The sequence below is a fragment of the Topomyia yanbarensis genome, chromosome 1 (genome assembly GCF_030247195.1).
Source record: "Topomyia yanbarensis strain Yona2022 chromosome 1, ASM3024719v1, whole genome shotgun sequence".
Lineage (NCBI taxonomy): Eukaryota > Metazoa > Arthropoda > Insecta > Diptera > Culicidae > Topomyia > Topomyia yanbarensis.
In genome coordinates, this window is record NC_080670.1 from 35819652 (window position 1) to 35845606 (window position 25955).

The 25955-nt window shown below is 45.3% G+C and overlaps 1 protein-coding gene across 3 annotated transcripts; it reads left to right on the forward strand.

The window, feature by feature from the left end:
* The first annotated feature begins 1699 nt into the window (after positions 1 to 1699).
* Positions 1700 to 25949, forward strand: LOC131677367 (uncharacterized). Of its 3 annotated transcripts, none has more exons than XM_058957129.1 (10): positions 1700 to 1967; positions 2087 to 2429; positions 2488 to 3138; positions 3329 to 5109; positions 5171 to 6142; positions 21853 to 22022; positions 22091 to 22172; positions 22228 to 22473; positions 22537 to 23016; positions 23190 to 25949. In XM_058957129.1, exons 2-10 carry the CDS (start codon positions 2171 to 2173, stop codon positions 24603 to 24605), a joined length of 6057 nt encoding a protein of 2018 aa, XP_058813112.1. In that variant the 5' UTR covers positions 1700 to 1967; positions 2087 to 2170; the 3' UTR covers positions 24606 to 25949. The 3 variants fall into 3 exon arrangements, with proteins under 3 accessions (XP_058813112.1, XP_058813110.1, XP_058813111.1); XM_058957127.1 differs by having other exon boundaries at positions 1700 to 1857; XM_058957128.1 differs by having other exon boundaries at positions 1700 to 1836.
* The last annotated feature ends 6 nt before the right edge of the window (positions 25950 to 25955 follow it).

Genomic DNA, 25955 nt, shown 5'->3' on the forward strand with positions numbered 1-25955 from the left:
TTCGTACTCGTCATCGGAAACGTAAGCGAACCTGTGATCCACTCGTTTGCCCGGTATACTCAAACATAGGGGCTATCCCTAGTTTAGCATGACAAAAAAATCGATGTGGCGTAGCCACATTAGGCACTAACAATGTTTTATTTAGTAACGATAGGATTGTATTCATCGGCAAAAATTAAATTATTGTCACTGCCTAATGAGGCTACGCCACATCGTTTCAATTGGGTGCTGTCCGACTTCGCTGCCGCTCAGTCGGACTTAAACTAGGGATAGCCCCTATGTTTGAGTATACCGGGCAAACGAGTGGATCACAGGTTTGCTTGCGTTTCTGATGACAAGTACAAGGAAGGCTCGTCCAGCGGATCCTCAGCGGCTTTGCGCCGCTTCGGATCCTTGGACTCGGTTATGCGGCCTAGCCGCATTAAACTAGCTTCGCCAAAAACCTTACTTTTGGGAGTACAATAACCCTATGCGCAAGGTTAGTAGGTAGAACTTATTTTTAGTCTCATTAATAAGTTATTAAAAATTTTCGCTTTCCGCCTTTTTTTTATGAATCTGCAACACTAAACTAGCATATTCACGAAAGAAAAACATGTTTTCCACTTACATGGGGAAAAGTAGCTAAAGTAAACAATTACCATATTTTTTATACATTATTTTGTGTTGCATTTGATGAAAAGTACAAAATCACTGTAGCACCGTGTAATGTCGTTCGTGTAATTGAAAATTCTCATTTTAATACTAAATTTTACTTGATGAGTACAAGCATATTTTTTCAACTCAGTTTGTTTATTCAATACGGGAAGCTGGCGTTTGCTTGACGGTATCAATTTCTTTAAAACTCAAAATTAATTACGTTTTCGTTTTTTCTTGGTGCTACACCGGTGTAGTGCAAAGAAAGAGATAGACTGATTACACCCCAGTTTGAATGAGTGTAGCACCGACTACACCGGTGTAGTGCATTGTCAAAAACGAATATGCCATAAGTTCATAAATTTTATTTGTTCCATTTATAACAAATATCACTTTCTGGTTACCCTATTGACTACACTCAGTACGGTGAGCAACTGAGCACCTTTCCTTAATCGTGCATATTAGCCCTTTTATGAGACCGCATCAGTGCTTTCACCAATACCGTTATAAAGGGAATTTAGTTTCGTTTGTAAACAAAACGAAGCTAACGGGAACCAAAGAGAATAGGGAAAGAGACGAATAGTGTGAAGCCAAAAATACCTTATTGAGCAGACCAATCGTGCAATGTAAATAAACATTACTCATGCCTGAGTTGGAGGAGATAAGTATTGTACTTCTATCAAAAAAGAAATTTGAATTTTCATCAGAATTTAGTTCAATCGTGATTGTAAGGTGCATTCTAGAGTATATGTATGAGTAAAAATAAGCTTTAGAATTATTTCATCTCTTTGTTTCGAAATGCACATCGTTTGATAAACAAATCCATCGATCGACATACGGTTTGTTTTCAAAATATAATAGGAGTCATTTAAAGTGCTGCCTATAGAAGCGGTTGCCAAAATTCTAGTGTTGAAATCATCATAAAGGGCGTGTTGCCGTTTTGACTGATTTTCACTCTTCGTCTCTTTCCCTATTCTCTTTGACGGGAACATTGGCCGTGCAGCAGCAGGACTCACAAACAAAAATCGGAATCTCGCACACACACATTCGCCTGCGCCGTGGAAACGGTAGAAGGAATAAAACGAAAAACACAACTGGCTGCTGTCAAACCGTTGTTGAGTGATCATCTGATTCTTCTTCTTGCCAATGGGGGTGCGAACCAACCCAAATCTGTCATCTTTTTGCTGCAGTCAAGAAAAATTGGTATGTGCTTTCGAAATTTAGGTGAAAATTTAGGATTTTTCGGTGTTTTAAAGAAACAGTTCTGAAAGTTACTGATTGTAATCGATTAAACCCAATCCACGAACTGCATTTCCAATGGAATATTGAAAAATGTGCGGTTTTCATTCGCTGCCCTGTTCAAGTATCTGTAGTACCATTTTGTAGATTTATTTTTGTATTACTGTCTCGTTCTGTTGACGTAATGTTTATCTCCTTGATGAATATTTTTCAGGCTCCTGGTGTGTGAAACGTTTTCTAGAAATTGTGCCAGCAGCGAACAAAACAACAAACGGGCAACAGTCGAGCAAGGGCGAATATGGCATCACTAAAGGATTGGGATATTATTAAACTTACCACATTGATTACAAATGTTGACACCAAGCTGTCAGCTTGTACCAAACCGGATCAGGACTTTCAGATATTGTGTCTTGTAAGGCAAAATGATCAGATTCTGTTTCGATACATTGACACGGGTGGGAAGGTGCACCTGATGCTGATATGTTGGTTTGCTGAAAACGCCAAAAACGTGCAGGATATCTGCTTCGATAGTACCGGGAGCTGGTTGTTGGTTTTTTGTAGGTATCCGTTTGAATAAACTATGACTCATTTGATTGTTTTTCTTATTTTTTTCAGGCTATGACAACACATTGCACATTGTACCCGCACTGTCAATTTGTGACAAATCCAAACAAGTGGATGCTACCTTTAATCAGGACGAGATCACCTCGTTTATTGTACCTTTCATTGGACCCCACGAGTGTCCTAATCCCCAAACTTGCCCAAACAATTCGCACAATGCCTCATCTATGGCATCTCAACGATCGTCGATCGTTTCCGAAGCTAGCACAAAGTCAAGTTTGAGTGCCGAATTAGCTAGTCCTGGGACGTCTCAGCAGCAGCAGCAGCTACTCACAATGAAGCGATCCGAATCGACCTACACCACGCACAAGATAGACGAGATCTACTCACTGAACAGTATCTATAATCAGTTGTACGGCGGCGACCAGCAGCAGGCTGCTGGGGAGGCTATAACTCCGATCGCAATGAAAACGATTGAGAGCTACTTCGCAGAAGGTTCCGCTGCTGTTGCGGCAGCGAAAGATGAAAAACGTGCCGGCAAATGTCCCAGCCCGCAGGAGAGCTGCAGCAGAACGATGAGCTCCAGCATTGGGTCAACGGTTTCGATTTCCTGTCCATATCCAACGTGCTGCAGTTGGTGGAAAACACTGACGGATGAACCTCGAGCCATCCTGGGCTATTCGGACGGGTCGATATGTGTTGTGGGTAAGTGTGTGGAGTTGCTAGAATTTTGAAAAAGGCAGCAGACTGCGATAAATTTAAAGTTTGTAAGAATAACTTCTTCAGTTCTATCTATATCTTTAAACGTTTTACGATAAATCATTAAAACACTCGCTGTGAATTCTCGCACTAATATTGTACACAAGCCCTAACTAACTTGGTTAACTCATTTCAGCCCTTACGCCGAATTGTCCGTTCCTAGGCAATACCAACTGCGAGCGGGGTTCAGTGGAGAAGCTGGTCATCTGCCAGGACAATAGTATGGAAACGATTAGCCTAATGATCAATACCTCTACCCGGGAGCAGTGGAAGCTGCTGTTGGAGCAAAAATCCATCAAGTACACCTTTCCGGGTGACATTTCACCTATCTCTAGTCAGGAGTTGAAAACGGAAATGTTGAAATCGTTCGGCGAATCGGGAAAACCAGACTCTGGAACGATGGATGATTGGCAGATTGTTCTGGCGCTACCTAGACAGGAGGGCAGCTCTGGCGCTGAGCAGCAGGATAATGGTGAGAAGGGTTCCAGTCCAAGCGGATCTGATCCACAGTCGAGCGATGATTTTGAAAAAGTAGACGGTGAAGGGTCGATTGATGAGGGAAGAACAGATGGGAAAGACCAGCAGGCATCCATACCGAAACTGTTTCCGGCGGCTAGAGCCAGGCTGCTGTCTCTAAGAGACCTTGGAGCCAAAAAGATAGGAACACTGAAGTTAAAACTCTCGGAGAGTCGAATCAAAGCCAAAGAAAAAGAGAGAATCAAGGAACAAGCAGCCAACCTGGCTGTAATGGAGCTACCCGGTATGTATCCGGAAATTCTGACAACTCCCGCGGGCCCTTACTTCGTCGTTCAATACATGAACGGCAAATATCTACTCAGTGCCCTTCACTCCTACTCGGACACACTGTCGGTTCACAGTATGGACATCAGTTTGATACCGCTGCACATCTACAAAGTCCCCAAGCAGTGCAAAACTACTGTTATCACGAAAAATGTGATTTACATAATGCACGAGTTGAGTCAAGTCTCTGAAAAATCCACGGAAAGTACACAGTCATCTCCGGAAGTCGGCGAAACGTCTGTAAATGATGATGTATCTGCACAGCCTCGAAGGGATACGGAGAGTAGCATCGAGAACATTGACACTAGTCCAAGTCAAACGCAAGCCGATGACGAAGGTGAAACCACGGAAACCACGAACACGGATACAGTGTCGGCCATCTCCGTTGTCAGCTGCCAGATGGCAGCGATGAAGATGGGAGACGATTGCGATTTCAACGAACATGCCATGCTAGCAATGTTTCAATTTCCCGGTGAAAAGATACTCGACATTCATCGAGTAAGTTCCATGGGTGCGAACAATGATACGAATGAAACGGATGAACCGAAGCTGAAAGCGCAGGATGAACCCGATGATGTGCGATCGATTTTTAAAAAATCAACCGTTTCCAATTATCTGAAAATGCAGAGAAGTTTGCGGATGGATAAAAAGTTGGAGACCGTCGAGAGCCAGGTGATGGTAGGTCAATTCCCTAAGGTAGAGTTCGACAGGGCTGTCATCGTTACCGACAAGAATCTGTACTCAATCGAACTGAATGACACAGCTCGTAATCTATTTCTGAAGTTAGCGCACAACTCGATATGGGCAGCTTGTGAAGATTTTTGTATTACGTTTGGGCTTCCCCTGCCGGTCTGTGTCGAGTATGCCGGGGATATTCTGCTGAAGCGAAGAAAGATTACCGAAGCACTGATGACCTACAACGTAGCTCGGCTTCCGCCGATGAAGACGGCTCTCAAATTGGCAATGGCAAACGAAAATGGAGCTCTGATGAAGTTATGTTCGATGGCTTTGCGGAATTCCCACATCATCAACAGCCAGTTCGTTATGCACGACGTCATGAGAATTCTGGTGGACGAGGCACACCTCGGAAATGTGGTCTACGATTCGCTGATGAATGTAAGTTTTTGGATAGGCTATTCGTGCAAATAATATTTTAAGTTGTCCTAATGTTTTGCAGCTAAACGCCAAAGTTTCCCTGAAGCCTATCAACGCTGGAGCGCAATGTAGTGACTACTCGTACGACAACGATGATGTTTCGTGGGATGTTCAGATCTCCACCACAGCTCAGTTCCACCTATCGAACCTGATGCTGTTGACGTTGTGCGAACGATGCGTTCAGGACAAAAATTACATGCCGCTGTGGAACTTTCTCGTGACCAACAGCAAATATCATACCAGTTTGGCGTGTATTGTTCTGGCGCATGGGAAACTATACTCTTCAGCCGTTTTGCTAGCCATGACTCGTGGAACTTGCCTCGATGTGTTCAGTTGTCTTGTCGGCATATGGGAACAGTTGGCAGACAACGTCCCGGAGCTAAACGCTTACATGTATAATCTGGCGAACGAACTGTTTATGGAAAGTTTGATCTACCTGCAGGAATACACGCTGGAGTTTTTCGATATGATTCGAAAGTGCATCGATAAGTTCGACATAAACGTTCTGGAGCGGTTGATCAGGCAATTGAATCCATTTCACCCGATCTACCGACCGTTGATGCACAAACTATCTAACCACGATAGTGCCAGTCGGGAGCTGGATAAAGCACTGCTTATGTTCTGCCGATCGTTGATCGAAACATTTCTCGTCGTGTCGATACGGGCCCAGACGCTGAAGATGCACAGCACCAGCTTTCTCGGTGCGCTTAAGCTGGTGCAAGTACATTACGACGAAAAGCACATCGAAATGCGACTGAAGCAGTACTCGCCCATTTCGGCTGGTTTTTCGCATGCTGGATGTGTGATCAACAAGTTGGCCTTTCTGTGGGGTTCCAATGGAGTGAATTGTGCACTGAGCAGAACGACACTGCAGGGTGACCCGTTGGCACCGAACGGTAGTCCACCGTTGGTTTCCTTTCTGAAGCAGCTCGACCTGGAGGTGTTAAGTGTACACTGTGGAAGGCTGCACACACTACTGCTGACTAGTAATGGGGTGAGTAGGCTAGTAGGGGTTTTAAGGTGTTTCTAGTCTAAATGTAATATGACAATACTCGCGTGATGAAGGGAATTCGGGTTTCGAGAGGATTTTGATGGGAATGTGTGGAAAGGTGCAAACCTGTTATTTAGGGTTAGTAATGTTAGTTCAAAGGTGAGTGTTCACAAGCTCCGATATCATGCATTAATATGAGTCTATTGGTGACATTCAATCCGTAGGTCGGTAGGATGTTAAGCGGATGATAGGACTGGACAGTCCGCATATCGTTATGAACGACAACTGCCCACGATGTGCGAATTCCGCCATTACGTGGGAACGAAAAAAGCAACACTATGAGCGCCAGCGATCAAATTGGATCAAAGGATGCAGAAACGCCGCAAGTAACCGGTCGCATCTCAAAACGATGCCGAAATTCGTCTTCAGGCGAGCAATGGAAATGACGAAAAGAGCGGATCACCTCATTGTTTACCCCTGTAAAAGGCCCATCTACAGTATGAGTTTGAAAAAAGGGTATAAGCGACAGGAAAATAGTGTGTTCCAGTTTGAAGGAGTGTCCTAAAATAGGAATATCTCTCAAGCAATGTGGTGTAGAATTTAACATTAACCGTTTAACCCTCAACAAAACTAGAGTAAGTATACTAAGACAGTATTGCGTGGATTGTCTCCATTCGATGCGGCAGCAGTCGACACTGAGTTCGGAAATCTTAATTTCAAGCCGCTAGTGATGGCTCTCTGGTTTAGTAAAAACGAGATTATACACATGATGCTGTCGTAGACGGGGCAAATCCCAATGAGGATAAGAATCGAATTCCTAGCCAAATTCAAAATAGCAAAAGAAGTTCATACACCTTGAAAGGGAGGAAACAAGCAGTACCTTTCTATCAGTGATCACTGATAAAAATGTCGATGTGGTTATGCCGGTCCACCCGATAGACGAATCGTGGAAGCTTAGACCGACAGGTCAACATGCAGTCAAAAATCAGACACACTGGTAACAATACAAGAAAAAAATTAAAGAGAAATGGAAGCAGTTTTTCTAACGAACCATGTACCGATCTTCCGCGTGCAGCAAATACTCCAAAAATGCCGTTAATACCAGGTTCCAACGCACCACCTGTTCGTTGATTTCAAGTCGGCATACGATGGCATCAATCGCATTATGAACGAACACGGCTTCCCCGGGAAGCTCACAAGATTAATTAAGGCGACGATGGAGGGGGTGCAAAATTATGTAAGGATATCGGGTGAATTCTCAAGCTCATTAGGATTCTACCGGGGACTAAGACAAGGTGATGTTCTTTCGTAACTGTTGTTTAACATTGTACTAGGTGTTAGTCGGAGAGCCGGGTTCAACTACCGAGGTACGATTTTTACACGATCCGGGCAGTTTGTATGCTTTGCGGATAACATGGACCTTATTGGAAGGACACTTGAAACGGTGGTTGAGCTTTACACCGGACTGAAACGAGAAGCAGTAAAAATTAGATTGGTGTTGAACGCGTTTAAAACAAAGTACCTACTGATAGGAGGGACCAAACGAGAAAGATCTCGTCTAGCTAGCAGTGTTACGATCGTCAGGGATGTATTCGAGGTAGTGGAGGAATTCATATACCTCTGATCTCTGCTAACGGTTAATAATAATAACAGTCGAGAAATCCGAAGACGCATCATCAATGGAAGTCGTGTCTACTATAGGCTCCAAAAGAACTTGCGATCAAAAAAAAAAAAATCACCCGCGCGCTAAATGTACCATGTACAGAACATTAATAAGACCGGTGATCCTCTACGGGCACGAAACCTGGACCATGCTCGAGGAGGACCTGCAAGCATTCGGAGTCTTCGAGCGCCGTGTGCTAGAGACTATCTTTGGCAGCGTGCAGGAGAACGGTATGTGGAGGCGAAGGATGAACCACGAGCTCGCCGGACTACGGCGAACCAAGAATCCAGAAGGTGGCCAAAGCCGGAAAGATACGAAAGGCAGGGCACGTTGCGAAAATGCCGGACAACAACCCTGCTAAAATCGACAATGACTGGGCAGTGCGTAAGCCTCTTGTACCTGAAGGCATAAAATAGACCCCACTTGCGGTCCTTAGCTTCCTGCCCAGTAACTCCTAGCCCTGGCCTCCTCGTGGCGTCGACTGGGATACGAGTAACCTTAGTGAAGATCGGGTAACCAACCCCGGTGGGAACTTTGGTCGTATGCTGGCAGGGAAGGGGGGGTTACCCTTCTTCGGAAGGTGTAAACCTGTCCTGGTGTCCAGGTGGGACCTTAAGCAGTCCTGGCACGACGGCCCACCGGCGAGACAGGTGGTTGGCGTAGGCCCTATAAGCCGCCCCTTAAAAAACCCACATAACGAACAATACAGAAGAGAATACGACCCAGAACAATCGGCAACGACCCAGGCGACGAATAAAGGATCACGATTGGAAACTCGGAACATGGAACTCGGCTTCGCAGGATGTGACAGGATAATCTACGACGAGCTACACCCCCGCAACTTCGATATCGTGGCGCTGCAGGAACTTTGCTGGACGGGACAGAAGGTGTGGAAAAGCGGGCATCGAGCGGCTACCTTCTACCAGAGCTGTGGTACAACCAACGAGCTGGGAACCGGCTTCATAGTGCTGGGCAAGATGCGCCAACGTGTGATCGGGTGGCAGCCGATCAACGCAAGGATGTGCAAGTTGAGGATCAAAGGCCTTTTCTTCAACTACAGCATCATCAACGTGCACTGCCCACACGAAGGGAGACCCGACGACGAGAAAGAAGCGTTCTACATGCAGCTGGAGCAGACATACGACGGTTGCCCTCTGCGAGACGTGAAAATTGTCATCGGCGACATGAACGCACAGGTAGGAAGGGAGGCAATGTACAGACCGGTGATCGGGCCTAACAGCCTGCATCCCGTATCAAATGACAACGGCCAACGATGTGTGAACTTCGCAGCCTCCCGTGGAATGGTAATCCGAAGCACCTTCTTCCCTCGCAAAGATATCCACAAAGTCACCTGGAAATCACCGGAACAAGTAACAAAAAATCAAATCGACCACGTTCTAATCGACGGTAGATTCTTCTCGGACATCACAAACGTCCGCACTTATCGCAATGCGAATATAGATTCGGACCACCACCTGGTTGCAGTATGCTTACGCTCAAAACTTTCGACAGTGCATAGCTCTCGTCGAAGCCGAACGCCGCGGCTAAACATCGAGCGGCTACAAGATGGCAGAGTGGCTCAAGAATACGCGCAGCAGCTGGAAGTGGCACTACCAACGGAAGAGTAGCTAGGCGCAGTTGTCCTTGAAGATGGCTGGAGAGATATCCGATCCGCCATAGGTAGCACCGCAGCCACTGCATTAGGTACGGTGGGCCCGGACCGAAGAAGCGACTGGTACGACGGCGAATGCGAGCAGTTAGTCGAAGAGAAGAATGCAGCATGGGCTAGAATGCTGCAACACCGCACGAGGGCAAACGAGGCGCGATATAAACAGGCACGGAACAGGCAGAACTCGGTTTTCCGGACCAAAAAGCGCCAGCAGGAAGACCGAGATCGCGAAGCGATGGAGCAGCTGTACCGCGCTAAAGACACACGGAAATTCTACGAGAAGTTGAACCGCTCGCGCAGGGGCTACGTACCACAGGCCGACATGTGCAGAGATACAAACGGGAATCTTCTCACGGACCAGTGTGAGGTGATCCAGAGGTGGCGGCAGCTGTACGAAGAACACCTGAACGGCGATGCAGCAGACGACGAGGATGGCACGGTAACGCACCTGGGAGCACGCGCGGAAGACATTACACTACCGGCTCCGGATTTCCAAGAAATCCAGGAGGAGATCAGCCGGCTCAAAAATAATAAAGCCGCTGGGGTTGACCAAATACCAAGCGAGCTACTTAAACACGGTGGCGAGCCACTGGCTAAAGCGCTGCACTGGGTGATTACCAAGATTTGGGAGGAGATTTTACCGGAGGAGTGGATGGAAGGTGTCGTGTGTCCTATCTACAAAAAGGGCGACAAGCTGGATTGCTGTAATTACCGAGCAATCACCCTGCTGAACGCCGCCTACAAGGTACTCTCCCAAATACTATGCCGTCGACTATCACCAATTGCAAGAGAGTTCGTGGGGCAGTACCAGGCGGGTATCATGAGCGAACGATCTACCACGGACCAGGTGTTCGCTCTTCGTCAAGTACTGCAGAAATGCCGCGAGTACAATGTGCCCACACATCATTTGTTCATCGACTTCAAAGCCGCATACGACACTATCGATCGAGATCAGCTATGGCAGATTATGCACGAGTACGGATTCCCGGACAAACTGACGCGATTAGTGAAGGCGACGATGGATCGGGTGATGTGCGTAGTACGTTTCTCAGGGACGCTCTCGAGTCCCTTCGAATCACGCAGAGGGTTACGGCAAGGTGATGGTCTCTCGTGTCTGTTATTCAACATCGCGCTGGAAGGTGTAATAAGAAGAGCAGGGATCGACACGAGTGGTACGATTTTCACAAAGTCCGTTCAGCTACTTGGCTTCGCTGATGACGTTGATATTATTGCACGAAACTTTGAGAAGATGGAGGAAGCCTACATCAGACTGAAAAGAGAAGCCAAGCGCGTCGGACTTGCCATCAACACGTCGAAGACAAAGTACATGATAGGAAGAGGTTCACGAGAAGAGAATGAGAACCGCCCGCTTCGAGTTTGCATCGGTGGCGACGAAATCGAGGTGGTTGAAGAGTTCGTGTACTTGGGCTCACTGGTGACCGCCGACAATGATACCAGCAGAGAGATTCGTAGACGCATCGTGGCAGGAAATCGTGCTTACTTTGGCCTCCGCAAGACACTTCGGTCGAACAGAGTTCGCCGTCGTACGAAGTTGACTATCTACAAGACGCTGATTAGACCGGTAGTTCTTTACGGGCACGAGACCTGGACCATGGTCGTGGAGGACCAACGCGCACTTGGTGTCTTCGAACGGAAAGTGCTGCATACCATCTACGGTGGAGTGCAGATGGAAGACGGCACATGGAGACGGCGAATGAACCATGAGTTGCATCAGCTGTTGGGGGAGCCGCCATCTGTCATACCGCGAAAATCGGACGACTACGGTGGGCCGGGCACGTAGCCAGAATGTCGGACAATAGCCCGGTGAAAACGGTTCTCAATTGCAATCCGCCCGGTACAAGAAGACGTCGCGCGCAGCGAGCACGATGGATCGACCAGGTGGAAGACGATTTGCGGACCCTTCACAGACTGCGTGGCTGGCGACGCGCGGCCATGGACCGAGTGGAATGGAGGAATCTTTTGTATACGGCACAGGCCACTTCGGCCTTAATCTGTTAACAAATAAATAAAAAAAACCCTGCTAAAATTGTGTTCGGCTTAAATCCAGCAGGTACAAGATGATGAGAATTGCAGCGGGCTAAGTGGGCTGACTATATGCAGCAAAATCTGGAAGGTATCGAACCAGACGCAACCCTAGGTGGGGAGAGGCATCCGCGGGCCGAGTGTTATGGAGAAGGATCGTTGATCAGATTTTATCAGATTGATTGATGTAACATCGTATAAATAATAATAATGCACACGGAATACCGAGATTACGCAAAAACTGGAAGCGGGACATCAATTACCTTCTACGACGAAACCGCCAACACCACGAAGACAGAAAAAATATGTTCGAAAGTCATCATAATAAATGCGGAACATATAGTCATGCAAACAGTAATCGAATGGAACATCCATTGCTACTATCCAAAGGTAGTAGTCCTGGACAATGTGCAAGCACATTATGACAAAATAGAGAGGCAATCAGAAACAACTACATCGCCTGGAAGCTGGTAACGAGATTGTTGAAAGAGCCACAGTAAAAGCTACAACCGGTAGGAAAACGCCTGGTATAAAACCATTCGACCACAACCACTCAAGATAACTTGGTTCGAACACTTAGCAATTAACGCAAGGGACTTAAAAAAACTAAGCAGAATACTTTCTGGTCACATGCTAACTAAAGGTAGGAGATAACACTGGAAGTGGGAGGACACCGATCGATATGCCATGTGACGAGGTAGAAGGTATAAAACATGCTGTACAACTGCACGAAATTCAACACTATCAGAAGCACATATCTGGTTCTTGAATATTTCAAAGCTCTAGAATAAAATTTTATAGAAGAATACAGAACCAGCATGACACAGATTCATCGCTTCCTCACACAAGCAAAAATTCAAATTTAATTGTAATCAAGAAAAATCCACAACACTGGTGTAACAACTATCAGGCGAAAAGCGCCATCCGTGGTCTTAGTCCATCACGTTACAGTGACGAGAACAAAGGAACTCTAACAAGAATTTGGGACCTGTTCCAAGTCAACGTAGAATAGGAGCCGTAACGACAATAGCATCGAAATGTGACTCAGTGTCCGAACATGGACATGACACGAAAAATTGCTACACAAAGATGCGCTGCGTTAAATTCATCGAGCGTAATTTTACATAATGAAGGGAAAACGAAATATGTAATTTGCGGCGGGAATCACGGCACCTGTAAGAAACAAGAGTAAATGATCAGCATTCGCCAAAGAGTGACGGTGTACGAGCACCCCTCGTTTCAACGCATTGGTATGCAATTTAGGACAGTTCCCTGCATTACAGCCCCGTCGAATAGCCCCGAACTTGAAACTGTTTCCTCTCACCAATCAAAGAGTCATCGACGGACAGACCCGCGACACAACACAGCTTCGCTTCACTACTGTGGCTGCCACTGGATTGTCATTTGCTATTACGCTATCTGGTAATTTTTATTTTGACACCAAATCCCCGTTTGCACCGGTAAAACTCGTCTTTTTTGGTGTCCGTGATAACCATCATTCTGCCTACCTGTAAGATAGGAAATGAACAGTGACAGCCCTCAACGATAAATATGGGCCTTGAATCAACAAAAACATTGCCAACTGTGATGTTAGGTCACTGCGAAACAAGCAGACCGAACTTCTAGATTTCCTAAACACAACAAGGGGATCGACATATGTAGCCTTTATCACCGGAACGTAACAGCCTAGTTTCGCCTGATGAGTGTAAAATCCGGATTACAGGATGGTGACACACTTATACGATGGTCTGAGGAAGTGGTCTACTTAGTTTTGACACGACAGATCTTCAGGTGTTGACTAAATCACCAACAAATGCAACATACTCATACTCCTTCAAGTACCACATCCACTACAGTGGCAAAACGTGAAGTAGGTTTTGTAGTTCTTGGTAGACGGTAGCGACGGGTCATTAGATGGAAACCGATGAGTGACTGTATCTGCGTGAAGATAAAGAGAGGATCAAGTTCTTCAGCTACATATTGATAACGCGCCTACAAACAACAAACCGGTTGAAGTGGAAGGTTGAGTTCTACGAGCATCTGGGCAAGACTTGTGGAGAGTGTCCGAAATATGACACAAAACTGATAATCGGGGACACAAATGCACAAGTCGAAAAGGAAGAATTGTTTTATTCAGTTATTGGAATGAAGAGCTTCCTCTCAACCACTAACGACAACAGTCAAAGGTTGCTCAATCTCGCTGTATTCAGATGCACGACTATCTGTAGCACCTATTTCGCACGGAAGTAGATTAGGAAGTACAACTGGAGACAACCGACGATTTTTTTTTCGGAAATCGACCAAGTTTTGATAGATGGTTTACATTTCTCCGATGTCACTGACGTCAGGATCGAACGTCCGAATCATGGCCATTATCAGATGGTGGGTAAGATTCGCGCAAGACTGTCCAGCATAACCGGTTCTGGTTCCGTCTGATTTCTCATTTTGCTCGGTTCAGAAGCTTTTTATTTTCCCTTTTATACTGCCTATAATCGCTAGTCAGTCCCATGTAGATAGGGAATCCTATAGAACATGGGACTGACTTGCGATTATGAGCAGTATAGCAAGGCACGCAATCAAATCAACCCAGAAGAAGGAGAACAAGGTGTTACACATAGTCAGCGAACATTGGTCACGTACCCAGGACAGATTCCAATGTGTCAAGGGTAGTAACAAACACTAAATCAGTAAACGAACTGCCATAGCCAAACGTGAAGTAACAACGAATACGTCAAATGCCTCCAAACAAACAACCAACACCACAAATAAAGAAACCAAAGAAGACGGATTTACAACAGCGAAAAACAAGAAACAAATTACCGATGTAACGATGACGCCATGGACGCGGTCGACTACGCGAGATAAGGAAGGTGGACTGACCTCCAAATCGCTGAAGATAACACAGATAATGCATCACCAGCAAGAAAAGGCTGTCAAGACGCAGCAGCACGCTGCGTCAACAATACCCGACAGTAAGGCAGGAATCTCGTACTATACTATATTACTCCTTAGTCCTCCACTGCACAACTTTAGTAAAAACTCCATTAAGGAGAAAATTGTTTGAAAGCATCTTTGCGCGTAAAGAGAACAAATCCTACTACTGAATTAATTATGGAATAATCGTTTTGACCTCGTCTGATCAAAATCCGACACTAACTTAGTGACAGGACTAAGCTAGCGCCGGATTGACACTTGGCTCCAGTAAGCGGAGACACAGTTTGTGTTCCTGGCAAACCCCCAGCTCATTTTACCAATCCTGTTTGGAACGAAAGAGTCGGTTATGACATCGAGATTCGTACTCGTCTCTTCACAGAAATTGATGACAATAACGACGTTACATAGGAGCAGCTCTCCGAGGAGTGTCGGCGTCTGTACAACCTTCAACACGACAGTGCGATGATTGAGTCTGCGGCCTCGTACAACCAAGTGCAAGCGATACAAAGTGGTGGAAATCGGTTTGGCGTGTGCGACCGAGAGTCACCGCAACTGTCTTCAACTGTGATACTTCGAGTTATCCTTGTTGGCTTTGCGGTGCGTTACATTTTGTTCGGGACTGTAGTTACGACAACCATAAGTGTTCCGACTGCGGCCAAGTCGCACACCGTGAAGGATACTGCGGCAGTGCAAAGTCTTGGAAGCCTGGAAGCAGGCGTAAGAAGTGTGACGTCTCAACAAAAGTGGTGCTGGTCGACGTATGCAGCAAGCAGCAGCGACGCAAATTTGTATCTGTTGGCCTACTTGACACTGCATCTGACATCACCGTCATCAGCAGGAAGAGTTGGCAGAAAATCGGTAGTTCTGACCTATTGCCAGCAACAGTGAAAACGAAAACAGCATTCCGTAAAATTTTGTCGCTCGATTCGAGTGTGACGTCACAATAGGAGAAAATACACGACGCGACTTGATCCGTGTTACCGAGAAACAACTTCATCTACCCGGTTCTGATTTGGTCGATAAGTTCAACCTTTGGTCCGTGTCCATGGACACCTTCTGTTGCCACGTATCAGGCTCTCCTGCGGCACCCACTGCACTACAGTCGATTTTCCCAAACGGGTTTGGGTAGCAAAACTAAAGTGAAGCTGGAGCTGAAAAAAGTGTTCGATCCGTTTTCTACTGACAGATCCCAGTTTCGTACGCGATGCACGAGGTCTGCGACCAGGAACTTGACCGACTGGAAAAGCTGAACATCGGTTGGGCTGCCCACATCGTCGTCGCCCGTAATACCACCAATTTGTGAAGATTTCTACGAGTTTGAACGCTGCGCTCCAACCAAATCAGTATTCACTTCCCCTGCCGGTCGACAGTTTTCACCAAGCTGGCTAACTGTAAGGTTCGATTTGTCCGACACTTTCTTGCAGGTGGAAGTTGTCGAACAGTATCGCCAGTTGCTTACCATCAATACGCATCGTGCCCTCTACTCCTATAACCGCCTCCCGCTGAGTGTTAAGATCGCATCTAGTGAGTTCCAGTACCTCATCGATACAATACTAGCCGACCTGCAGTGCACCTGTGACTACCCCAATGACGTCATCGTCGGTGGAAAAACTGAGAAAGATCACGATCGCAATTTACGGACTGTTCTAAAATGAATTCAAGATTTCGGACTCACCACCATTCGAGTCGAGAAGTGCACCTTCCGCATGCAGTACAAGTACAGTACGTGGGTCATATTGCCGACAGTCGCGGATTATGCCCAGATCCAGCCAAAATCGAAGTGATGTCCAAGCTGCCGCCTTCAACCGATGTATCCGAAGTGCGGGCATCAACTGGTATAGCAAATTTATTTCCAATATAAGCAAGCCTGCGGATGATCCTAGACAAATTCCGGGACTTTAAAGTGGCGTACGACTCAGTAAGAAGAAATGAGCTGTGGCAGATTATGTCAGAACATAATCCTGCGAAACTGATTAGACCGATACGTGCGATGTTGGATAGTTCAAAATCAAGTATTCGGATTGCAGGTGCGATCTCAACCTCATTTGTGACCTTAGATTGACTGAAGCAAGGCGATGCACTTTCAAATTTACTGTTAAAAATTGCTCTTGAACCGATCTGAGAGAGCTTGAGCTATCTCGAGAGCTGGCATGCAAAGGAACGCAACTATCATCACAAGGTCGCATGTGCTCCTTGGTTTTGCGGACGATATTGATGGAATTGGAATCGATTGTAGAACAGTGAAAGAGGCCTTCGTTTCTTTTAAGGGCGGCTTAGTCATCATCTCAGCCAAGACAAAGTACATGGTCGCAGGTAAAGAGAAAGGCAGATCTAGTGGTGTTGGTTACCAAACGAGCTCGAACCGTCGTTATCTGATCATAAGTACATCGTCTTTGATCATTTAAACGTCTCGCTAGATATCGTCACCTATCGTAATCCCAAATCTACGAACTGGGACCTCTACGAAGAGGGCTTGGCGACTAGGTTTCATGGGTATCTTCCGACGATTGAATCTCCAAGTGATTTGGATGAGGTCGTGGATAAAACAAGCTCACTCATAGTAGCAGCATACCAAGAGGCTTGTCCGCTTCGAGTTATGCGTGCTTCTAGAGGAACACCTTGGTGGAATACCGAACTTGTTCGACTCAAAAAGTTATGTAGAAGAGCTTGGAATCACAGACGCAGGGACGGGTCGGAGGCATTTAAGTTGGCTCGCAAAGCATACAGAAATGCCCTTCGATCCTCTGAGCGAAGTGGTTGGAAAAGCCTCTGCACAAATGTCTCAAGTCTCAACGAGACTATTAGATTAAATAAGTTACTTTCGAAATCGAAAGATTTTCATGTCAGTTCCATTAGAACTGCTAATGGTGAATACTCATCTGACGAAGATGTAATATTCAACTGTCTTTTTGACACACACTTTCCAGGTTGTACGGAGCCATCACTGACGACTGCCCCTGAGTTCTTTTCAGGCAGTTCTGATTCTTGGGCATTTGCTCGTAGAATTGTGACAACCGAATCGATCAAATGGGCGATTGAAAGTTTTGCTCCGTATAAGTCTGCGGGAAAGGACGGAATTATTCCAGTTCTACTACAAAAAGGATATGAACACTTCAAGCATATTTTGAAAAAGGTTCTTACTTGCAGTCTTGCAACAGGATACATTCCATTAGCGTGGCGGGAAATAACTGTCAAATTCATTCCCAAAGGTGGCCGCGTCACTTATGAGGAGGCAAAGAGCTTTAGACCGATCAGTCTGACCTCCTTCCTTCTCAAATCAGTGGAACGTTTAATCGACCACTACATTCGGGATGGTAGCTTGGGCGAGCACCCGCTGCATGCAATGCAACATGCATATCAGCGGGGGAAGTCTACTACCACCCTGTTACACAATGTTGTCTACAACATTGAAAAAGCTTTTTCACAAAAGCAATCAAGTTTAGGAGTTTTTCTCGATATTGAAGGTGCTTTTGACAACGTGTCTTTCGAATCCATTTTGGAAGCAGCACGAGATCATGGAGTACCTTCATATATCACGAACTGGATACACGCAATGCTTAGCAACCGACATCTGTGCTCATCGTTAAGACAAGTAGAGAAGAGGAAACTGAGTGTCTGCGGATGTCCTCAAGGTGGTGTGCTGTCACCACTTCTATGGAACCTTGTCGCCGATAGCTTGTTGAGAAAACTAAATGAGCTTGGGTTTCCGACGTATGGTTTCGCCGATGATTATCGTATAATGATCACCGGTATTTGCATTAACACACTTTTTGATTTGATGCAACAAGCCTTATATGTTGTTGAGCGGTGGTGTCTTCATGTTGGACTATCAGTTAATCCAAATAAAACCTCAATGGTGCTATTCACGCAACGAAGGATTACAACCGGAGCTCGTCCATTGCAGTTTTTTGACTCTGAAATTATTGTCGAAGATCAAGTTAAGTACGTTGGGGTAATTCTCGACTCAAAACTTAATTGGACAGCTCACATCGATTTCAGGATCAAGAAAGCTTGCATGGCCTTTGGCCAATGTAGACGGGCTTTCGGCAAATCTTGGGGACTCAAACCCAAGTACATTCAGTGGATCTACACAACAATTGTTAGACCAATACTGGCATACGGGTGCCTTGTTTGGTGGCAGAAGGGAGAAGTCATGACAATCCAATCAAAGTTAAACCATCTTCAGAGGATGGTCTTGATGGCGATGACTGTTGCGTTCTCGACAACACCTACTGCTGCTCTCGAGGCACTCTTGAACATAAAACCACTACACGTGTTTCTGAAACAAGAAGCACTTTCTTGTGCATACCGTCTTAAGGTTACTGGGCTCTGGAACAGTAACCCAATAGATCGTGTAACTAGCCACACAAGACTGTGGCCCCAAATGGTTACTTGGGATGAATATACACTTGCTCCCAGTGACCTTACACTCACATGTAGTTTTCCTTCTAAAACTTTCAATGTGAGAATTCCTCTTCGTGAGGAATGGCTGTCTGGCTGGATGGAGCGACAACTTGAAGAATACGTAGTTTGTTATACGGACGGTTCTTTGTTGGAGGGCCGAGCCGGTGCTGGTGTCTATTGTCATGAAATGAGATTAAACCAATCTCATTCGCTTGGTAGATACTGTACCGTATTCCAAGCAGAAATCTTTGCGATTCTGTGTGGCGTACAATCCGCACTTCAACAGGGAATTTGCGGTAAAAGAATCTATTTTTGCTCTGACAGTCAGGCTGCCCTGAAAGCACTTAGTTCGGCAGGTTCGAGATCGAAATTAGTAATCGCATGTCGAACTCAAATCGAAGAACTTAGCATTTCAAATGCTATCTACCTTCTATGGGTACCTGGTCATTCCGGTATTACTGGAAATGAATGGGCGGACGAATTGGCTAGAGCTGGCGCTGCGACTGATTTCGTTGGTCCAGAACCAGTTCTACCACTGTCAATAAGTTGGATAAAGCACAAGATTCGCTCTTGGGCTGCATTCGAACATGCCAACCATTGGCGTAGCTTGCAAACTTGCGTTCAAACAAAGGCTTTTCTGCCGGATGTGAATCCGAAAATGTCAAGAAATTTGTTGCATTTTTCCAAGCACAACTGCAGTATTCTGGTCAGGGCACTGACTGGACATTGCAAACTCAATTATCACATGGCTACTATTCAGCGCGCTGAGTATTATTCATGTGATCTTTGTGAATCCGATTACGGAACATCATATCATTTGATATGCAATTGCCCTGTATTAATGCAATTGCGCATCCGCATTTTTGGTTCTCCATACATAGATGAACCTATGTACAGAGAGCTGAAATTTAAGGATATGCTTTTGTTCCTAACCCAGTGTGGTAAAGAGCTATAGTTTTTTAGCCGTATTTGAATGACAATATCTCTTCGGGGGTGTTGTCGTTCTGTTATCTCAATATCCCCTCGGGGGTGTTGATATATCCGCTCACTGTTTGAGTAGAGGTTCTAAATCCCTCCGGGGGTTGGAAGTTTTATTCCTGCAGTTGTAGCACCTGCAGATCGTTCAGCATCACTCCGGGGGTGCAGAATGCTCTGTTTTAATTGTTCTGTGTCGTTGTTTTCCTTACCACTAACCTTACCACTTCCCCAATCCTTCCCATCAGGAAAATGATGAAAAGACGATTCTTGGCAAGGCACAAATCTCCGATCAACATGGGGAACGTGCCATTTGAGCCAGACGCTACTGATTCCTGTTTGCTCGGATGGTCATGCCTATGACACTAGTCAGCGACAACGAAACCCAATTCACGAGAGCCGAATTCTGCGTTCTTATATCAATCAACTCCGGAGTTGCTGACTCGGCACCAAGTTGCTGCCAATCAAGCTACCTCTCGTTACAGCTCCACATTCTATTGGGTGCCTAGAATCTACCAAGTCGACCTTCTGACACGCAAGCATCGCCGTTTGTCGCAAACGGATCTGCATTATCGCCTGTCTTCAGTCCCGAACATACTGTGCTACGGTCAGCGCCGGCCCTTGCCGCCACATCATAGCCTGAAGCCTCGGCTTTTTCGTCAATGTCATCGGCATCAACTACATCAACATCGACCGAATTCGAATCCACCATCGAGGTGGAATCGGTGGTAAATATGCCTAGACGTTCTTCGCGAACCCGAAGACCACCGAACAGGTTTGATCCTTACCACCTCTATTAAGAGAGCAGATGTTGAGGAGAACCCTATCGCAGTGTATTAATTAGTACTTTGATTGGGGCTGGGCTCTAACTCGGCAGCATATCATAGCTGTACGTGTGTGCTGCTGGATAAGCGCATCAGTGAATTGTTTATTGTGGTTGCCAGTTTCAGTTTGTTTACGTTCTAATGTGTCCGTGTTTTAATGTACTCCTTAATTATAGAATTTTATTATTGACGGCGCCGGTGGTTGAGTGGTAAGCGTGACCGAAACTCACCCCAGTTGGTCTGGGTTTCAATTCCAGCCGAGCTCGCCGATTTTTTTTCCTTCGGAATGGGGAAGTAAAGCCGTTGGTCCCCGGTCCTTGAGTTTGATGGGTCGATATCTAGTTCAGGGGAGCACGTCGTTTGGCATAAGTTCATTTGGCATAAGTTCTTTTGGCATAATGTTCATTTGGTATAACAGTAGGTGACACATACGTTCGTTTGGCATAATGTTCATTTGGAATAATGGTCATTTGGCATAATGGTCATTTGGCATAATGGTCGTTTGGCATAATGGTCATTTGGCATAATGGTCATTTGGCATAATTTAAAAAATACGTTGAATTTTCTGTTACTAGTCGTTGACGCCTAATGTGGCTACGCCACAGCGCTTTAAAACCGGTGCTGTCCCACATCGCTCCGCTCCGTCGGACTTGAACTAGTTGATAGCCCCTATGTTTGAGTAATCTGGGCAAACAAGTGGATCACAGGTTTGCTCGCGAGGGGCCGCCGACGCACCATCGGAACCCGGCGGAACCGCGCCGGTGGTTGAGTGGTAAACGTGACCGAAACTCACCCCAGTTGGTCTGGGTTTCAATCCCAGCCGAGGTCGCCGATTTTTCTGAGGTGAAAAAAATCTGAGGTCACGCCTTCCTTCGGAATGGGGAAGTAAAGCCGTTGGTCCCCGGTCCTTGAGTTTGATGGGTCGATATCTAGTTCAGATAGTGAGAGTCTCTCACCTGGTGTCGGTATTTGGCCGCGTAGCGGAAATAGTCCGACGGAAAATAGCTAGGACTAGAAGAAGAAGACGAAAAGTTTTATTCGTTATCGTTCGCGTTTTATTCCGCTGATATAGGGACGATCCGGAAGTAAGCGTCCGGGGGTCTACGCGGCACAAAATAAATTTTTCCTATAGTTCACGTGTTCCACTCTTATTGTGTTTATACATTTAAATCGTATCATCTCAATGTGTTCCATCTTACAGATCTACTCGATGGGCGCGAACAATTTGGGCCAGCTGGGCATAGGTAACCACGTACTGAATGCCCTTCAACCGATGCTGGTGCAGACGCTGGATGGGAAGAACGTGACGCACATCTGTGCCGGCCAATATCATAATGCCGTGGTAGCTAATGGACTACTATACACTTGGGGGTGAGTCAGCAATAGTCAGGTAAACGTAAGAATCATTATAACCTGTTTGCTCCTTTCCCTTGCACTAGGTGGGGTATTTTTGGTCAACTAGGACACGGCACGGTAGCAGACTGCCCCTTGCCAAGAGTTGTAGATTTTTTCAGGAAAAGGGTAATAATCTTCCATTACAACCTGTACCTCTAACTGTTTATATCTCTTTTCACAGAACGTACAACAGATTTCACTAGGCCATGCACATACTCTAGTACTTTGTAAGCCAAATAGCAAAACTAAGAACGTATTGTACGTATTCGGGTCCAACCACTACGGCCAATTGGGGTTGGGTCAGGAGGACAAATTCAATGTAACCATTGATACGAGGAACGGCAAATCGTTCGTTCTGTCGCTGATGCCCCGCAGGGTAGAGTTCGATGCGGAAATAAGCCTGATCAACACAAAACTTTTCGTTAACGTAAGGCGTGGACTTTCCCACCCATTGATTGTATTTTAATGCATTGTTGTTTTTTTGTTACAGCTCGTTCTAACCGCCAATAATCAACTGTATACCTGGGGAGCATCACCGCAGGCCCTCCGACTTGCGACTCAAGCTCGCAAGCGAGCCAAATCGACTCACAAAAATCGTTCGACATCCAACGCGGGTTCATCGGGAGAAACCAAAGCCACCCAAGACCCTGTGGTCCTTTCTCCTAGTGCTAGTCAATCGGAACAATCAACACCCGCTGATGAGATGACCGAGTCCGAGTTAAAAAATAGCGGCGATGTAACGGACGCCACGCCAACCGGTCAGCAAGACCAAATACCAAAGATAAATGGCGTTCAGATTCCAGAAATAAGAGTTGAGGATACAAGCGATGATTCCAAAGGAGGGGCGGAATCGAAGGAAAGTGATAAACAGAAGGAAAGTGCTGGCGTAAGTGTCAACGGAGAGGAAATTGCCGAACATCTGTATCCCACGTTGGTTGATACTACGCTCGTTCGGGATGATATTGTTAAGGTAGGTGTTGTTTGATCTGTAACGGATAATATTCTTCTTCATTAGCATTATATTGAAATACTGACACGCCAAAGAGCACAGCTATTCGCGGGGAATGCTTAATACATGTTACGCACTTGCCTTTTCTTTATTGACGATCGTTACTTAATTATTCCACTTTCCATCCTCCCCAGATTTCCAGCGGTCTGTACCATTTCGCTCTGGTCACGACCAAATCGCACATCTACACGTGGGGTAAAAACATCGAACGCCAACTGGGTCGTGAGGGTGGCCGCAACGAAGTGCTAATACCGACCCGACTGGACACCGTGACGGATGTCGAGTACGTCGAGTGCGGTGCGGACTTTACGCTAGTTATGACCGATAGCGGGGCGGTTAAGTCCTGGGGTAACAACAACATGGGCCAGTGTGCGAAAGAAATCAATCAGGAACGAAGTGGCGTTCCGGGGAAACTGGTAAGATTGCCCATTTCGAACCGATTGGTACGGATTCCGGACAGTTCGCAGTTTATCGAGTTGCCCCATGAGATTAGACTACCTCACAGTGATGATTGCTGTGAACCGGGGGACGAAAGTACGAGGTTGATTAAGGCCATGCCAAAATTTAGGCGGAATTTTGTGATAAAGAGCACCCTGGAGAAGGTGATTAGCAATAATATTTCGACAATAAGTTCCAGCTTGAACGATGTTAGTAATACCACGGAAATGGAGGATTTCGTGGGTGAGCTGAGAACAGCTTTCGACTGCCGAATTCAGCACCAAAACGCAAGCACCATGTCCTCGCTGCAATCAGTTTCGTATGCCACCTCACCGACTTCGCTGGCAATCGATGAAGACGACGATGAAATCGATCACGATGATCAGGGCAGTTCGGATTCTTCGTCCCGTTTGTTCAACGATCGCCATCTCCTGAGTAATGATTTCATCCACTTTTGTATGTATATCTTTCATGGTTTATACAACCAGGATAACATCCTCGATTTAACCAAACGTTGCAACGAGTATCACATCCGAATGATGATGCTGAACTACGACTACGTGGAGGCGTTCCATCTCATCTTGGAACTTCTCTCCGGTTCGCTATCGTCATCCGCATCTCCGTTGACCGTCACCAAAACAACCTTGAATCTGGTCAAAATATTCGAGTACTTCACCAAGGATTCTAACATCATCCCCATGGACACTGCCAACTTCAAGTACTTCATCTACGAACTGTTCATGTTCTTCATCAAACACAACATCGCCCTGGACGTATTGGAAGAATACTTCCTGCGCAACCTGGATTACTATCTGGTACAACTGGCATTCGTCCTTTATTTTAGTAATACCAACAATCTGATGGCCGGCGTGAGATCCAACGTGAACCCGGAAACACTGGAACTGGAACGAAAATTGCTGGACAAGTTCAACAACAATGGTAATAATCTGCTAGCAGTTGAAGCTTTCAGTGCTTCGACGACCGGAGGTCAACTGTCGAGTAAGGTGGTGCGCAAACTGGAAAATACCGAAGCGATCAGCAAGGCCCTATCCACCAAGTTCAGTGTGATCTTGTGCCAGAAACTGGTCGAACACTTTGAACGCTACAAATGACTGCTGGCGGAGGAGAGGTCGCGTTAGAGTTGCTGTTTTTCAGTGTTTGTTTGGAAACATTTGCTTGGATATCGTTAGTTTTATTTTTTGACTGAAGTGAAAGTTTTTTTAGCAACCATTTATACACTTATTAGTAGTACTTAGGACAAGCAGAAGCGGTGTTGTAGATATTTAGACAATAGCTTATTTATTATATTAGGTCATTTTTGTCAACTCCCAGTGCGATAGTAAACCGAAACCGTGCGATATTTATCATAATCATCTTAGGACTTACGCATTATATACACTCTTTAACTACGTAGTCTCAGTGAAGTTTCTTGGAAGAAATTGAAAGACTGAACCAAATCTTTACATAGCGATGCATCATCGGTTCACGGAATCCTAGTTCTTACATCGAGTATGGTGAGTTTTTCGAATTATTTACAAAGCAATCGCAGAAAGAATTGAACGTTGAGTTGAAGCAATTAGTGATCGTTACGTTATTTATATCTTCAACTTGCTAGACCAAAAGAGTAAAACACTATTGCAAACCGAATTTTTATATATTTATCGAAGTAATTTTATAACATTTGTCCCGGACATTTGTTCCGTTTTGGTTGAGTCTAGTCAAGTAAGTTTGTAATGAATCGTTTTACGAATTTCAAATTTGGATACCGAGACTAGCTATCGCTTGTTGTGACTCTTTCATTCAAGTTTGTTTCGTAGCTATCTATTGAATATTATATTCTCATAACTAAATGGCATACAACCATTGCCAAATCTGACTCAAAATTCCAAAACCAACATCAACTCCGACGCATGAATTATAACGAGCGAGTTTTGGCACAATCACATTGTAAACTACTATCTTTGCAAACCTGCAAACTAATACTATCAATCGCAATTTTAAGCTTCCTAAACATCTATTAGTAAATTAATGCAACATTGTAGTAAATGGTGCTGCTTGAACTGAAAGCGGAACAATATGAGTGACGCGTAAGCTTTACCAAATTAGCAATTTTTGTTGTGAAATTCACACGGTGCAATTGCTATTCAGACAGATGTTAGCATAAAAACACTATACACATTTGCTTTTGAGAAAATAAAACATCACATAAAATACACTTAAATGGTTAATGTAGAATATTGTAAAACATACACTCTTATCATTGATATTGAATGAATAAGCATATTATGCTAAAATATAAGAAAATGGCAGTTCCCGAATTAGGAACGTTGTTAGACAGATTTTTTTTTGCTAAATCATTGTTGGACGTATTCCCTTAATACCGAATGAACCGATGTAATGTTTGAACATCACATAACAAATTGAAATAAAGGAATGTTTTTCATCATATTCAAGAACCAGGT

What these genes read in the sequence shown, in the direction of transcription:
- LOC131677367 (XM_058957129.1), top strand. Translation starts at nt 2,171, where the DNA reads ATGGCATCACTAAAGGATTGGGATATTATTAAACTTACCACATTGATT. An exon ending in ACACAAAACTTTTCGTTAAC is followed by an intron (nt 22,474 to 22,536) that starts GTAAGGCGTGGA and finishes TTTTTGTTACAG; the next exon opens with CTCGTTCTAACCGCCAATAA. An exon ending in TTCGGGATGATATTGTTAAG is followed by an intron (nt 23,017 to 23,189) that starts GTAGGTGTTGTT and finishes CATCCTCCCCAG; the next exon opens with ATTTCCAGCGGTCTGTACCA.